General features: G+C 40.8%; 1 protein-coding gene across 1 annotated transcript; it reads right to left on the bottom strand.

Annotated features, from left to right (window-relative positions):
- Positions 1-6,552: 6,552 nt before the first annotated feature.
- Positions 6,553-17,052, bottom strand: C9H2orf76 (chromosome 9 C2orf76 homolog). Its single transcript, XM_062498484.1, has 6 exons — positions 16,915-17,052; positions 15,589-15,741; positions 13,778-13,828; positions 10,156-10,193; positions 9,940-10,021; positions 6,553-6,940 (listed from the first exon to the last, which is right to left on the bottom strand). The coding sequence occupies exons 2-6, from the start codon at positions 15,719-15,721 to the stop codon at positions 6,864-6,866; spliced, it is 381 nt and encodes a 126-aa protein (XP_062354468.1). The 5' UTR covers positions 15,722-15,741; positions 16,915-17,052; the 3' UTR covers positions 6,553-6,863.
- Between the last annotated feature and the right edge of the window lie 468 nt (positions 17,053-17,520).

Raw genomic sequence — 17,520 nt, 5'->3', positions numbered from 1 at the left:
ACATTTTGAAGCTGAGCACAGAATACACAGATACCATCTATGATTAGGGACAGTTCTTGTTAGCAGAGTATGGACAGGACGTTCATAATCAAAGACTAAAAATAAGCATTGTCTGGGGCCAGTCAGGAGGATTACATACCACAAGCCACAGCATTACTGAAACCTTTCAAAGACCTAAAGTGGCACAAAGTGCATCGTCCTAGAAAGATAATCTGCTTTAGATTTAGAAATCTCAACACTGGAGGATGCACTACAGCTGCTGTTCAGCTGGTTAGTTACTCTTGTTAGCTGTTTCCCAAATCTGGTCTGCAATTAGCTACCTTCAGCTGCTGCATGCCAGCCTGCTGCCTTAAAGAGCTGTCTGCAGCCAGATGTCTGCTTTCAAAGTAGCTGTCTTTTTCAGCACTCTGGAAGACAAAGTTGCTGTGCAAAATTCAAGTCTGTGTTCTGCAAAACCATTGTATTTGATTTGGGAGGGATGGGGCAGGGGGATAGTTGGGAAGAAAGGACCATGATGGTAAGAGCTAGGATATAAAACTATCATGGCTAGATTGCTCTTTGACTCTAAAGCCAGCTGATGCCCTCCAATAGGATGGACACAATCATAGAAGCACAGAAAAAGACCTTTAAGATCATTGAGTCCAACTGTTACCCCAGCTCTGCCGAGCTCATCTCTCAAACACCTCCCCAAGTGCCACACCTACAAATCTTGTAAATCCCTCCAGGGTTGGTGACTGCATTTCCCAGGGCAGCCCGTTCCAACGCTTCACAACTCTTTTGGTGAATAAATATTTCCAAATATCCAGTCTAAACCTCCTCTGGCACAACTTGAGGACATTTTCTCTTGTCCAGTCACTGGTAACTTGAAGGAAGAGACCAACACCCAAATGCAAGCAGAGAGGCAAAGATATGACTTCAAAGTTGTGTCAAAATCAGACCAACACCATGCCTTCCATTTTAAAAATCCAGGTTCACTGAAGAAAAGAGGCTTCCCAAACTGTTCTAAAGAATATGTTCCTTGTGCTGTAAGTTAGAAAGCAGAATTTAACCTTCTCAGGTGTGGAATGAGAGCAGCAGTTCTTAGAGTAGTCACATTCAGTGCAGACATTTCTGGTACACAGCGCTCTTAAGTCATCTGCCAGAGATCAGGAATGGACAGATAAAGGTAAATTCTTACATTAATCTGTCACACTGAGCCCTTTAATTTACTCACTACCAAGTGAAACTCCCACTCTTCTGGCTAGCTGCTCCTGTCCCACTATAAAGGAATTAATCTACTGCTATCAGAGGGAGAGGATGGTAACAAAGAGAAGTTACAATCCATATCTGATCAAAAACACCACATCTACAGGGACATAAATGCCCAGTGCTCCATCCTCTCCCCCACTGCATCACCACCCTAAACACCCACCTCTCCTCTCATCTATCTGCCATGCATGCCAAGTTTCCAGACAAGGTCCTGGTCCCCTGCAAAGCAGAACTCTGCTGTGCAGAAGGGACAGAAGCCAGAATAACACCTCCCAAACAACCTGCACACCACACTGGCTTCGCCCATGCACATCACAGTCTTCCCCTGCACACAGCCCAAGACTGCACAGCTGCAATTTCTCTTCCATCACTTCCAGAGTGAGAACAGTGTTTGAGGGCTCTAGTGATAGTTTGGAATTGAGAAGCAGTTCCCATATACAGCAAGCTGTGGCAAACTCCTAACATGACACCAGTGTGATGAGGCTAGAAGGAAGGAAGGAAGGAATATTTACATTACCCAGGATCTACCTTGCCAATTTAACTTCCCTCTCTTCGACACCTCCCTGGCACCTGCAAGCTGCTGCAAGAAAAGGTGACAGGAATCTGAGCAGAGAGCTGTCGCACCACATCCCTGTGCAAAAATTCAAATTTAGCCTTTTAACCAGGCAGCATCTATGCATGCTCTAATCACTGACAGCATAAAGCTGTGCACAGTGCTTGGGTTTGGGCTCCAAAACTCATATCCCACCTCAGCTCATCCCAGCTCAGGAAGCATGGCCCAGAGGATGCAGTACCAGATTCTCCTTAGCCCATGCACTGCAAGGAGGAAATAGTGGGAGCTTAGGGTCAGAAGCATGGAGGATACATTTGTTGTGTGTTTAAGCTGTGTTGCTGAAGATGTTTTGCTCTGCTTTGCGTGTGTGTCTGTTCCAGATGGTTTTCTTTGTGTTTAAAAGAAATAGGCATACTTAAAATCTACTTTACAAAACCTCAGCAAATTAACACTGATCTTTTCCAGACAATTCTTCAAATGAATGTTCTGCAAACGCCTCCCCATAGCATGCAAAGATTTAGATACGCTGGGAACTGGCTCCACAAAGGATGCTCTCTAACAAGAGGAATTTAAGCACTGAAACCAGTTCAATTTGCCGCTTTTTGATTTTAATATAAAAAGAAATACTTTCTGCAAGGAAACACTCGGCTTTCATCACCAGAACTCTAGTACAGACTTCACAGGCTAAACCAGTCCACAGATAAGCACTTTCTATAAACATGACACATCTCTTGGCTTACAGAGGTTCTGGAGAAGCAAAGAACAGGCTGTGCTGACATCTGGTGGCTTTCACTGCAGGCAAAGAGTTCATGGCAATAGGTCTTGGCTTTTCACTGCCTTTTTTTTTCCCTTTTTCTGATGTAACTCTTTCATTGCAAGATTCAAAGCATTATGAAGAAAAAATTCTTGTTTCTACTGACTGGTGGATAGTGCTGTCCTGTGCAAGTCCTCCTGCAAAGCAAGAAAAGAGCCTTTGTTGTGCACTATTAGCTACAGCGTAGAAAGTCTCCATTTTAAAGCATATTTTTTCATGAAGAAATTTTTTTTAAATGTACATTCACTGCCACAGGAAATGCTGCTATTGCATATCAGATGAGGTGCAAACCTCACCATTAAACCACTGCAAATCAGCAGAAGTGGCAGCAAGAAGCAAAGGGAAGTGGTTGGGGAAACGTCTGTTTCTCTGACTCAATAGGAAATGGGGAGTAGAGAAAAGTCAATATCCTGATAAAATGAAAAGCAACAAAAGTTGTCTGCTGGGTGTTTCTTGACTCATTAATCACTCACAAATCTGTGCCAAGTAGTTCTATGGAAAGGAAGCAATGGAAGGGTGATCAGGTGCCAACCAGGAAGCCTAAGCTCAGTCCAAACTCTTCAATTAAAAAAAAAGTGTGTGTTTGCCTTAGGCATTTGCAATGCCTCCAGTCATTCCTGCTCTGTATCTGGGATCCTATCAGTCACAGGAGACCAAGAATGAGAATCCTGTGTTCTGATTTTAGCTTCTTGACCTTTGGACATTCAGGATTTCTGTAGCTATTAGCTTCCAAGGACAGGGTCCATGGATGTCCCTTCATAGCTGTGGGAACTCTTGGACTGCTACTTGCAGGCTCATTTTTAAATAAGCGATCTGTCAGGGGATGTTAAATACTGCCAGGGAGTGAAAGAGAAACACCACAGCTTACAATGTATTTGTGATCACCTTTAAGTCACAATGTTTACATCAGATACAGCAGTTAACTGTGAAAGTGGTGCTTATCAGATCTTTGAGTTCTCCTTTGTGCCACTGGTCAACTCAGCTGTCCATGTCAGCAAGATTTTTCTTAACTCTTGCTTCTTCAAAAGGCAATATAACTACCTCTGGGCAGAAAGATAATTAAAACTGTTGGATGCAGAAAGTAATAAAGTGACAAAGCGAGAAAAAACAAGATGCCGATTGGAGCAGTTAATTAATTCAATTCCAAAATTGTGAAAAAGCACCATTTTTATACCTTTAGTTCTATAGAAAGCAGCACTGCTCTGGTATCTCTGCACCAAGAGTGTTGCACATGCAGAGTTTGCTGTTTATTCAGTTACACTGTTACCTCTTCTTCCTATTTATGATAATTCCTTCCCAAATTTCCTCTCTTCTTCTTCAGTAGCAAAGCTTTCATACCTCCTAATTAAAACTCCAGTCCCTCTTAAGTGACTTTTTTCTTCAAGAAACAGCTAAGCCTGACACACTACCCCAGGGTTCCAGTTTGACTGCCTTTCCCTACTCCAGTGTTATAATCCAGGATAAAATTGCTCTTTAGTTAAAAATAAAAAGGTGAATGGTTCCAAGAACATCCCACTGTAACATGAATCCTTATTAACCCCACAATGCCTAAGACCACTGGTAAAGCAGTATGACTTACCCCACCACACCTTTGATTAAAAGCAGCTGTAAACCAATGCAGTTCATTATTTCTGCCAGGATTGCAAACCACAGTACTAGCTCTGTGATTTCCTTCAACAGAAAGTGGATGTCAAAACATCATGGGCAAAGACATCTCAGTCTTCACTAATTTATTAGCCAGTGTTCAGAGATTTCATTCAGTACTCAATCCTGGAATCAAACCTACTTTGATACAAGGCTGTGCTATATCCACCAGAAAAATGTTGGAACAGCATCTTTCCTAACAAGTTTTCAGTTATTATCTGTGGTTTTTTGAAAGAAGCATTACTGAAAGTCCCATTAAAAAAAAAAATGAAAAGGGCAACATGTAAAACAAATAAAAAAAATACACAGTAGAAAAACATTTCAGGAAGAAACCAGTTTACAAGTATGGCCATTGAGAGCATTACAAAAGGCTCTACTGTGCTGCTGGAGAAAGAAGCCAGTGAAGTGCCATTGCCAGAGCAAACTGGGCTCACAAAGCACTAGTTTAACTCTTCTCTTGGAAAGAGAAGTTAATCTGGAGTGCCAGTCACATCATTCTTGAATATTTGCAGTAGAACATTTACAGTCTTTCTCACTGATGCTGTAGAATTGTTCTTCCACTGTACCACACTCGATGTGACACTGCAAGTTTGGAACTGTACCAAGCCCAGAAAGGATATTGTTAAAATGTGGGGGCTCTTTCAAACACAAATGCTTCAGAGAAAAGGGATCACAAAACTAATCCAAATCTCTCTGAAAGGGCTGGAAACCAAATTCAAATTCCCAGAACAGGAGGAAAAGAATGGCAGTGCTTGCTCAGTCTGAGAGCCTGCATGTGCTGACAGACACCATTTAGATGCCTTGGCAGGCCAGCCTGAGATACTGATGTCCCTGGTACACTATCTGTTCTTACAAAGTTACCTTCATTCTTGTAAACTTAGCTGAACAAAGATGAGATAGTCTGGAGTGCCAGATAAGATGAGCACAAACTTGTATTAACCACACAAATCTGCAAACATGACAGACTGTTCAAGAAGGCAACTGAACATGGACCCACATTTGGGGAGCAGGTACCAGCAACAGAGAGAGGCTGCCTGGACAGAAAGAGAAGGCAATTCTCCTCATAAATTTATCAGGGTATGCATAACAGCATCTACATCCCAGGAGAACAGAGCTGACTTCAGTGACACAGGACTTCTCACAAGATAAAGATACAATAATTTAATCACAGTTGAGAAAGTGGTACAGCTCTTTCACTAGAGAATAAAACTCTGAAGCAAAGGTGTTGGTGAGTAAAACAGCCTAAATCAGAGAGTTGTCAGGAAGGATGAGGAAAATGAGGTGGGAGCAATACACAGCGGGCTCTTTGGCCCTACATCTAAAATAAAGGGAAATTTTACTTAGATACTTTGGAAACCACACATGCCAATAAAAACAATAAAAACAATTATCAAAGCTCTAGGAAATGGCAGGGTTACTCCTCCAGAAAGTCTCATGGATATAGCAGTCAGCTCTCACCCAGAGCTCAGTGTAGATGTGTAGGTCTAAAGCAATTGCACGAGGTCTCATTCAATTTAGTAGAGCCTGTGCCCAAAAAAAGCCTGCTAAGGCAGAGAGCCAGCATCATTCCTGTTTCAGTGAAGGGAGGCTTAAAGACACAGTATCCCATGTTGGTAACCCCTAAAAAGCATTTCATAAGTGATGTCTAACTAAAGGTACTTTATTGGATGGATGATTATTTTCTATTATTCTTAATTTGGTTCATGTAGTAGGAAAGCCCAGCATTACCAAGAACAAACACATAGCAACAGAGTATCTGGCTCATGGAAAGCACAAAGGAATCAATTCCAGTCTTGAAGACATGTGGCTCACAGACTGGGCCTTCTCCTCACAAAAAATGCAATCAGTCAGGTTTTATTCTTAAAACTAAAACCATGAACCTTCACTCCTCTTGGAAAAATGCTCAATTCCTACTTGGGAACCCTTGCTACCCCTGTGTGAAGGTGTCTTCATGAAGTAAAGCTAGAAACAGGCGAGCTGGTCCTTGGACACAAAAGCCTCCCAACAGACACTTGTCCCTTTCAGCATGCTAAAGAGGGCTGGAAGAGAGGATAATGGAAAGCTTTCACCACTGAAAAGCATGAAACACTGGCCAGTCTGCACTACTTAAACAAAAGAGACCAAACACAAAATGAGAGAAGTAAAGCTGTGACTTGAAACACAGAGATTCTCTTCTCAAGTTCTTTAAAATACCCAGTGATTTGGTCATAAAACATTTCATTTCCTTTGAAAGAGGTTTCACTTCATTTTCATTATAAATTAGTACTGTGATGGGATCATCCTGTGCATTCTATAACTTCCATACACAGTTACTGTCTGTTGTTGGATCACACCAAGAACGTGTGTCATGGGTCAGGGATGGCACTGCCTGAGGCTCAAGAGCCAAGCACAGCAAAAAGGGAGGAAGAAAAAAGTAATTTATGTCCCCCAGTTTTTCTTCTCTCAGCCTTAGCATATTGACAGAAACTAATTTCTACAGGAAGGGAATTGCACTGTTTGCAAAGAAATCCGCTAGGATTTATTGATCTTTAAGAAAAATCTCATTAAGCAGAATAAGGAAAATTTACAACAGGTATGGGAAAACAAAACAATCTCTTGGGATCTTCACCAGGCCGAAACAGGATTAGCTCTGTAGTTTCTGTAATCTTCCTCACAGAAGAATGCTAATTCCGTCTCATTTGCTAGAACGAATAAAAAATTAAATATTTAGCACACCAGTAAATGAACCACTGACAGCCAGCTATTTAGAATCTTAGAAGACAATTAGCAACTTCATGGTCAAAGACAATTATAAATCACCACACACTTTTTTTTAATTCCTCGTATTTTTGAAAAAGGTTGCCAGTATTAAAAATGTCATTTAACCTCATTAAAAAACAACACAAGAAACCAAAGCCACCAAGAACATGAATGTATAGAAGCAAATATGTACATAAGACCCCTCAAGATTTGTTTAACACAGTCTTCAGAATTGTTTGTATAAGCATTCAGCAAATTAAGTGGTTGCATTTCTAACACCTTCAAATGCTAGGAAAGCAATGAAGCATGATACACTCTTTTTTGTGCATTTTTCTGTTAGGAAAAGGAGAAGGAAACTTCTTTTTTTTTTTCATTAAATTAGCCTGTAGGTATAATAATTTAATACTTAGAGGATCAGTAGAATATTTTACAGATCACTTTACATTCTCCCTCATGACCCATCAAAATATGTGTCTGAAGAAGTTAATTTTTTGCTCTGCTGATGATTAATTCATGAGGCTTCGACAATATGCAAAGTGAAAGACACAAATTGGCTTCACCAGCAATACCTTCAAATACCTCTAATTATTCACAGGGGATATGGCAGAGCTAAAGGACCCACAAAGGTTCAGAACAGTCACAATTCCTTCAACCCAGTAGGTCAAGGACTTCCTCTTCTAAAACAATAAGTCAGCAACATTACTAATTCAGAACAGAGACAAATCTGATGGAATGCCTTCACAATTATTAAACATGGAATTCTTTAAGGTGCTGAGCCAATAAATTCCACATTCGTTTTTTTAAATTATACCCCAAGTTAATGAAGTCTGCCTGTCTTGTAAAAAAAAAAAAGGAAAAAAAAAAAAGAGTAGAAGGGATTTTAGAATCTCAACTAGAAAACAGACAAGACTATTTGTAATGAATACTGAACACTTTATTAATATACAGTCTACTTAAAAAAAAAAGCAAGCATTAACTTTGCTGACCGGATAATAACTGTAATAATAATCACTACTACAGAGGCTTTCCTGAGGATACTTATCTAATGTCCTCATAATTTATAACTCTCTAGCCCAACCCAGTAAAGTGCCAAGGGCAATCAACTGCAGCTTAGGGAAAATGTTCTGCATGTATCAGAATTTACCAGATTTTCTAACAGTGATTCTGGTTGTTTCATTCTAGTAAGTCTTGTCGAGACTAGAAGTTGGAAAAATTTCTTATCTTAATAGGAGATTTCAAATTTTCTTACTGATTTAAAGAAAATGTACAAAATCATAGTTTTGTACAAAATGAGAACCAGTGGTACATGATATCACTTCCTTGGCTTACTCTTTTCTACTTCTTGTTGAAGGAGAAAAGTAAAATCTTCAAGATTTTACTAAAAAGACCCCATTCCTAACATAGCTAATTTTCACATCAAGATATACTGGAACATATCCAAATTCAAAATTACATAATGGCACATTGCATCTTCCAAAGAATGGGTTTTCCTCTTAGATCATAAAGATACTAATGACTAATAACTGCTGTTTTTTAGGGGGAAAAAAGCAGCTTTAAATCATTTTCTGCCCTAAATGAACCACCCCTCCCTTTGTACAGACACAGAACAGGCTGCTGCATTCCTATTTCCTTTCACTGTAACATTTAGTCTGATGTTATGACACCTTTTTTGAGATCACATCCAACTGTTTCACTGCTGTAGCTACAAACCCAGTTTCAAAGACAGATACTATACACAAATACTTATCCATAACTTTTTGAAAGAAGACAGCTGTGTTATTTCTAATTCAACATTGGCACTGTCATCCGTCCCTCTCCTGAACTGCACTGCCTCTTATGCCTTACACAGATAAAGATCATGGTTAAGAGAATCTTCTGCTAACTAAATTACAGATCTGCAAGGCTTGGGTGCCAGTAATTCTCCCTTCCTCCCCCACCCCCTGCAGACAAAAAGACTTGGTGTAGTAAAAACTATGATTCATATTACAGGAACACTCAAAGACGTTTAGGGAAGGTATATTGGGACCAGTTGTAGCTCACACCAGAGAAAAACACTGAAGAGACATCCCAAGCTCACTTAAAACCAGAAAATAAATCGCAGGAAACAGGAGAGCCAAGTAACCTATGAGAATGAAATCCCATTCAGTAGCTGGGGAGCAATCAGTGAGCACCAGGAGCAGGAGGGAGCCTCCTCTGTGAAGCCCCTGCACTTAGAGCTCAGGCAGTTAAAGCTTTCCAGCCAGGCAAATCAGATTCAAATGAGCAAATGTCCATACCAAGGTGGAATGCAACCACATCCCTTAAGTGCCCTGCTGCCACAAAGTCATTCAGCCACATTTATGAGAAGCCCAAAGGACATCCAGGGACCATCAATTTTATTATGACAGACATTTCTTTACATTATTACCAAAAGACATGCCCTGTATGTAGTCTCCTGTCAAAATGTGAGAAATCAGGTCAAGTTTCAACTCTTTGCTATGTTCAGCACATTCTCTAAATGATACTGCTCGAGCTTTCCTGAGCAATCTGACTATCAGGCACTGTATGCTGCACATTAAACAAATCTAATCTTATTTCATTATTCCATGCTGGTTCCACTACTTACATTTCTAACCAAAACATCAGTTTAAATGTTACTGATAAGACTAAGCAGACACGGTACTAATAACCTATCTGTCAATCATTTAAAATTACTCTCAGCAGAATTATAAGCATACCCTCCAAAATTCATAATTTGCATTCTGAACATTTGGAATGCAGATACCTGCTGCCCTCAGACCAGTGATTTGAATAATGCTTCCCTGAATAATTATCAAGTTGTGTAAAGAGCATCAGAAATAGCATTTACTTTTCGGCAGCCTGTCCAAACATAATCAGCCAGTTATCAATTTAATGCTACCACAAGGAACAGCATCTTCAGTCAATACAAATGTACTCCTACCTACTCCAGCTGCTTTCAGTGTGCTGTCTTCCTTCAAAATCAGTTTGTCATCATCTTCCAAACTCACTACAAGCTCACCAGTCTACAAATCAGAGAACCAGAATACAAAGATAAGAAGAATTTAGTGATTTCCTCTGTTCCAGTCTTACTTGACAGTGCAGAGATATGTCTGCATCAAAGCATGCAAAAGGGGAAGAACACAGCTAATAATCTTACCTTAGATTTGTGTGCTTGGTGAATAATCTTCATTGTATCTGAAAGAAAAAACAGTGTTTTCCTAAAATGAGGTTTAATAAGCAGAGAACACTGAAAGCTGTACTTGGGAAAAGACAAACAAACAAAGGGGGAAGCTTCAAAATCTTTTGTTATTAACAATTTTGTGTATTCAACCTGAAAGTGGAGAAAGCATCTTATTCTCACAGTACTGCAGCCACAGTCTTAAAGCAGTCAATGCAACATTAAGGTACCACATCCTATTGGGCTTCTGTCTGCTGGCTGAATTACAATAACCAACTAATGACCATCTCAATTGCCAGTCAAAACACATCAATTTAAATGCCACTTAGGGTGTTTTAACTTAATAGGTTTTACACATGCAGTTGGGGCAGGACCAACAGCATTTATGCACTGTCAACTGTTACAGCTGAGTTGATAGGCAGCAAGTGATTAAAACACAGTAATCTGATCACTTCAGATCCTCCCTTGAAATTTTCCTTCTCATGAATACAACACCCACCATCCACGGTAGAAATTTCGTTAAGCAAGTTCATTTTAGATGAACATCTACAGCCTCTTCTCTTTAATGCTACAACCTCTTCAATAATTTTTATTTTACCTTTGTGCAGAAGTGCTTATAGAATTTTTTTTTAAGTACCACTTTCTTCTGGCAACATGGGAAGGGCTTTGCTAACAGAAGGAAAAAACAGGGAAAATAACACAGTCACTAAAGCAACTGGATGAGTGCAAAGATCCAGAGGGAACAGCTTAAAGCCATGCAACGCTAAAATATATATATATATATATATATATATATATACACATATATATATATATTTTTTAACTCTGAAGACTCTGTGTTTGAACGATGTGGGGGAACACATCAATCCCTTCCCAGCAAAGAAGAAAAAAACAGTTCTGCTTGTCTGTTCATTTTCTGTTCTAGTTTAGTTTTGTGCATTGAGTGAACATTGCATGTTGAAATAGTCTGGTAAGAGAAGGATGCAGCAAACTGTTGGCTAAACCAACTTTCAAATTACCAGGAGCAAGTATTCAGATGTTCAGAATAACAGAGATCACATTCCCACTCAGAAGTTTGCTTCTATACCATTCTGGCCCATTTTGAACACTATTTAAAACATTACTTAGGTAAAAAGTACTGTGTATTCTCACTGCAGAGGCCACTGAGAAGGCAGCCTTGGCATGTTGTAATATCTGTGGTGTTAGAAGCAAGACAGACACTAAATTGCAATTACCAGGATCCATCTTACATAGAAACATTACATAAAGATCAAGCAATCAGAGAAAAAATACACTGCAATCATGAAACCTTTCTGCTACATTATAATAAAACCAGCCTGTGCCCTGTTAGTTTTAAGCTCCTCTGTATACTTGATACATTCCCTTCTCTCTAGTCTTTGTCCAGTCATGCCCTAAATTATTGTCTCAGTTTTATTTGCTCAGAACTCCACCATTGGCACCCAGCACTTCACCATGGGTTCACCTGAGCTATTAAATGGCTTCATTAACTCTTTTACAGAGATGAAACTATAGTCTCTTCTCATAATGTCAGTCCTCTGACTGGCCTTTGCTATTTCATCTCCATTTTGTCCCACTCAATCATACTGCCAATTTTTTATCCTACCTTTTCTGATAATAGATCTATCATGGCAATAGATGAGCTTACCACTTTCACAAGAAAACCACTTTCTAAGTGATTTTTATGAGCTATCTGCCATACTGCTCCACATTCATGGATGAAAGAAGTAAAACTGAGTAGCAGCTTATGAAACAAGCTGGCACCCAGACTGCCAACATCAGTGAAAAGATGGCAATGGCAAGGTACTAAGATAAGACTGACTCAGAGGAGTTCTAGACAAAGAACAAGAATAATCCATACAAAGAAATGAAGAGAAAATGGAAGTCAGAAGCTTTGAGATGCGAATTGCAGCACTAATACAGGAGCAAAAATTCAATGGCATTATATATGATGTTAAAACCAAGTGGTGCTGAATTCTGCAGAAAAGGAAGCTGAAACAGACAAGGTGAGAGACAACCAGATCCAAGATTTCTGGCACTGCCAAACAAAACAGGAGAAAAAGTCTGGCTCTTACTGGCACTATTCATGCAGAAGTCTCACTGCCCTTTCCTCACAAAAACACAAGCAAGACAGCAGAGCACTGTAGAGACAGCAGAGATGCCAAAAACATGAACCTGGATGATTCACAGCCTGAGGGGAAGGTGAGGAACGTGGCTTTGATTTTCCTGTGTGAAAATTTTCCTGCAGTTAGCACCATCACAGTAAGAGTGAAGACCCAGTAACTGGTGGAACAGGTTTTAAAGTTAGGCTCAGTCCTGCACAGCAGTCAGGCCCTCAGCCACGAGATGTGTCTTGGGCAAAGCTAAACTGATCTCCAAGTGATGAAAGAACTAGCAGCTGGGATAGGCAGCACCAGGAATACAACTGAGAGCAGCAGTTCTGGACAGGAGCCCCTCAAACCACCAAAGCCACAGACGGGGTGAAGGGCACCTCCAAATTCAAACTTGCACTTACAGATGTTAAGACCTTAAGGAACACATTAAAAATAATAAAAACATTCAAATCCCGGCCACTGATGTATTGTCAATCTTAATCCCTAATTCTTTTTCTGGCTCCAATTTGCACTCTCTCTTTCACTATCAGCAATAGCACAAAATTAACTCCTTTGCTTTTTTTTTAATAGGTAAATAGAGTTTATTACACTTCACAGGTATTAAGTAGATTTCTTGCTCAGTTCTTTGAATCACTATAGAGGAAGGAGTTTGTCAACTCCAAGAACATGGGAGACAGAGGATCACTTGCAGGAAAACCCCAAGGGAACTTTGAGAATTGCCAAGTTTAGGAAAAGACATGTAACTGATACCCAAGTTTACAAACTCCAAGAAAGGAAGTAACTTAGTCTATTTAAAGTTTTCTCTGTCCCAAAGATATTAACTGGACATGTTCATGCCAATTTACACAAAAAGGAAATACACATAAAGCTTTACATTAGAGAATTAATGTCATCTTAAATTTCACATCATGCTATTTCATACCATCAGCTTGTATTTAAGAGCTTTCTTATCTACTTGGAGCAAAGTTCCCCTGTATCACTTATACTGTGTAATCTGTTTAAGTATATAAGTATTAAGCATTTTCTACTTCTTGCCTTCAGCTTCTGCTTCACCATAAGAAAATACATACTGAAGTACACAAGTACATAAGCACACATAGAACTACAATTCCAAAGTGTTTCGAGATGACAGACTGCTCATTAGGGTAAAGACAGAGTTAAAAGGCACTTATAAAAGTAATAAGAAATTAATACCAAAACCCATCCATTCTCAGTAGTAAATAATGGAAAACATACAGCCTAATTCAAAGATTAAAACAGATCTTCAAAATAATGGTCAAATTCTGCAGACAAGATCCCAGTGGCATAATTCCAGCTACAACAGCTGGATAGAGTTGCAAATGTAGGCAGGCACCGGCACCAACATTAGCATTGTAAAGCAGTTATCTTTTTATCTTGTGTAAATGCTGGTGTAAAATATTATGTGGTCATTTGACTATAATTAAAACAAGAAAAATAAAAACACCTACCATACTTGTAATTTTTAAAAGGAGGAGGAAGTCCTGTTCTTGAAGACACATCTATTAATATAAAAGCACAAAGTTAAAACAAAGTTCTCTTTTTAAATTACTTCCAATACTTCGTTTTTCATTATTGTGTCATGTATGTATCCCCTGGGCAGACTTTACATCAAAATAAATCTGCAGCATAGGAAACTTGTTTGAGCATCAAATGCTAACACAGCCTTTGGCCCAGATTCTATAGTGACTCCATATGTGAATAACTTCATTTGAGCATGAAGTCCCTCTGAACAAAACACCCCATGAGGACAGTGAGTCAGTGCAATTGGGATATGATCAAGAGAGTCTGATCCTTCAGAAATCTGTCAGGAACGTCCTTTTAATGGCTTGCCCAGCATCTCTCTTTACCTTGTACAACCAACTGACAACTGTCACTCAGAACTGAATCCATCTGTAAACATGCCATGAGAACCAGCCACAAAAGGAAGCCAAACTGTAGAAAATTAACTCTTTAGCTGCTTGCAGTACACAGCCCATATGTAACTGCAAGAACATTGACACCTTCCCTGGTGCCAGTGCTCCCTGTGTCTTAACCAGGATCAGAAGGCCCAGCCACCTGAGGGGTTCCCAGCAGCAAGGTGGCTGAAGCCATGATTTCTTCAGTAGTTTAACCAAACTTATCTTAAACTGCCTCTTCAAAACAGATAACAGTAAAGGAAGGAACAGGGCTTTAGGACCCCTGTGGAATGAGGTTCTAAAAGGTCTCATTCAAAATGCTGGCTTTGTCTCAAATAACAGCAAGTTGCAATACTGCACACATCAAAAGCAAGTTTTGTAGCATTGTTTTGTATTTTCTTGTTCATAACAGCAGCTGTGCCATATGTTCTGAAAGTGCTTGCAGTTTTCCAAAAGCATCCTAAGATCTTGCTGTGTATCACTGTCTAGAAGTATGGAAATTGCCAAACACAAGACACCCATTAGTCCCAGAGCAATGTCCTAGGAGTTGCTCAAATGTTATCATCTATAACAACTCAAGACTTGTTTAAACTGACTTAATGCAAAAAAAACAAAACAAAAAAAAAACCAAAAAAAAAAAAACAAACAAACACAAATTATGTTATTTTGTACCCTTTGAATGCCTCCACTGAGGTGTGTGGAAATACACCTGCAGGATTAAGGGTAACACCCTAGTTACCCGTAAGTCACTGTGTGGGCAGGTCTGCAGTACTTAACTTTTAGATTCACTGTCACTTTCAACTAGGCTTCTAAAAGAGAAAGCCCACAGATTAATAAATCTGCACCATAAAGCACAAGATGGAGACAGAAACTCAGGAACAAACATGCACAGTGGGACCACACAGTGTCAAAAACAAATTGTCAAGATTCTCTCTTCTTACAAATAGCAAACAGACTTGCGTTCCCACATTCCATATACTTGTGTAGTTAGGATCAAAGACTTTCTAAATTCTATTAATTTATTCTTATTAATTTATGAGTATTTGCCTGACAGCACCACTCAAGGAGCCTGAGGGCCTGAGCCAAATGCAGCAATGCCCTTGTTTGCTTCTTTTAGGCTAAATGTGGGGATTAGGACAGGGGGAGCAGTCCATCCAAATTCAAGCATGGTACACCAACCATGGAAGCTCTCGTTAACTCCACACCTTTCATCTAAGGAAAGAAAGCACACAGGGGATGTAAACACAAATTTGGCACCTCTACCAAAGCCACAGAATTCCCATTCATTTGCTCCCCTCCACTTTCTTGTGCAGGGACAGCAACACTTGGGGCTGAAATGAAGGAATGAGACCACCCCATCTTACCCTTCTGCACAAAAGCCATGAACTCCTTCACTGTCTGATCCAGGGGAACTCCATGGTACACCACAGGTCTGAAATTGCGGTGCTCAAAAGAGCGGACAAGACGAACTGTGACAGTTGAGCTGCCTGCTGACATGAGAATCAATTCTGAATAACCTGGGAAACATTAAAGGAAGGAATTATTGCCTTTCCTCTGCTCATGAGCACAGCTGGAAAACAAGGTGTAGGTGGGCTTCATGCAAAGAATAAAACGTGGTGAAAAATCCAACAGCATTGTGCCTTTGAGGATTTCACTTCTATGATTCCTACTGGAGCAGTAACAGGGTCTCAACACAAACAGGGCATTATTGACACTGCACACCACACACTCCAGTATCTGTGCTGTGTAATGCCACACCAGACTCCCTACTAAACTTGCAAAAGTGCTATGGATAAATGCAAGTGTGTTGTGTGGGTTTTAAGTGACTGAATACTTTACCTGCTGGGCAACTAACCCTGGGCTCTAGAAGAATGTTCTAATATAAACAAACCCAAAGACTTCTTTAACATACTTATGTTGTAGAGAGTGTAATACTCTGAAAAATGCCTAAGCTGTTACAAAATGCTTAATATCACCTCCCCAAGGAAAGTGAAAAACCACCCCCACATACACAGGCAAATAATTTTCCTGGTGCACTACTGCATAATTAAGGGATTTAATTTATAATAGTCAGTCTCTAGAATAGCTCTGTGGGCTTATACTAGAGAGCAGAGCCTAAAACAGAGTGGCCTTGTCAACCCAAAATCCTCTTCAAACAAGCCCATGGATTGTTCTGTTGGGTTTTCTTTTTTTTCTCTCCACAGGAAAATAAGATTTTTTCTACCTTGACAAACTTTGCTGGTTTTGGCGCTGGGCATCCGTCAGCTTCCTGGCCATGTGCTGAAGTGCCATAGCTGGTGCAGCAAGGACTGCAGCCACCTGCTCCAACATCAGCACGACCTTTGCACCTCCCATCCCTGAGCAGGCATCTCAGCCACCCCCTCCAGTCCCGAGAGGGAACCTTTCACCTATTCATCCCCTTACATTCTTTCTGATGTTCTTTTTTCGTGTCTTTTTTTTCCCCCCTTTTTTTGCTGTGGGGCTATTTAAGTGCCTCACCATCGTGCAGGTGCATCCCAACCTTGGCTGTATTTGTCCCAGCCTAGCCTGGCAATGCAAACAACCAGTATTTTCATCAAGTACTATCTGCATCTTGCTTTTACACACCGTGAGTTCCAATTCCATTTTAAATGAGCTGCGTGTATCACACACCACACAAGCTACACATGCCATTTAATTAAAAGGTATACCTTGCAGCTGAAAATAACTCGATTTATACTAAACGACAAAGATGGATGTTTTCTTGGTGCTATTCCACATGGGCTGGTGACTTGGGGGTGCAGTAAAGGGCACAGCGTTCAACTCACTTGTTCCTAAGCACCATAGGAAGTCACTGTGGGAACACAGAATCGGAAGCTCAATCAGAAATCGTCAATTTCCACATTTACTACTCAAACCGACCGCACCTAGGGCTATGACCATGTGCTACTCCGCGTCTCCGCGGGGACAGGAAGGCAGGTGGGAGGCGCTGGTGGCCTATTCCTCTGGGAGACAGAAACCTCCCGAGACCCGCAGCAGCACCGGGCCCACCGCCCAGCCCAGCACAACTCCCGCCCTCGCCCCACCCGGCTGGGCCCGTTACCGCTCTCCGCCGGCACTTCCGGGTCCCGTCCCCTCCCGCCCGCTCCACCAGTCGCGTCCTCTCGGCGGCACCTCCGACACGCGGGATTGGCTGCGAGTGCTCTGTCCCGCCCCCGCACCGCCCCGCCCCGCGACGCCGTAGTCTCCTCGCGCCCTGATGAATGGGAGGCACCCGCACCGCCTCCGTATTGGCTCCTTGCCCGGCCTGCGCCCGC

The sequence above is a fragment of the Cinclus cinclus genome, chromosome 9 (genome assembly GCF_963662255.1).
Source record: "Cinclus cinclus chromosome 9, bCinCin1.1, whole genome shotgun sequence".
NCBI lineage: Eukaryota > Metazoa > Chordata > Aves > Passeriformes > Cinclidae > Cinclus > Cinclus cinclus.
Note: the sequence above shows the minus strand (reverse complement) of the source record. Positions and strands in the feature narration are given on the sequence as shown.

Coding starts and splice junctions, on each gene's coding strand:
- C9H2orf76 (XM_062498484.1), bottom strand. CDS start 15,721: ATGTCAGCAGGCAGCTCAACTGTCACAGTTCGTCTTGTCCGCTCTTTT. Junction 13,829..15,588: donor CATGGCTTTTGTGCAGAAGG/GTAAGATGGGGT, acceptor TTATATTAATAG/ATGTGTCTTCAAGAACAGGA. Junction 10,194..13,777: donor TTTTAAAAATTACAAGTATG/GTAGGTGTTTTT, acceptor TTTTTCTTTCAG/ATACAATGAAGATTATTCAC.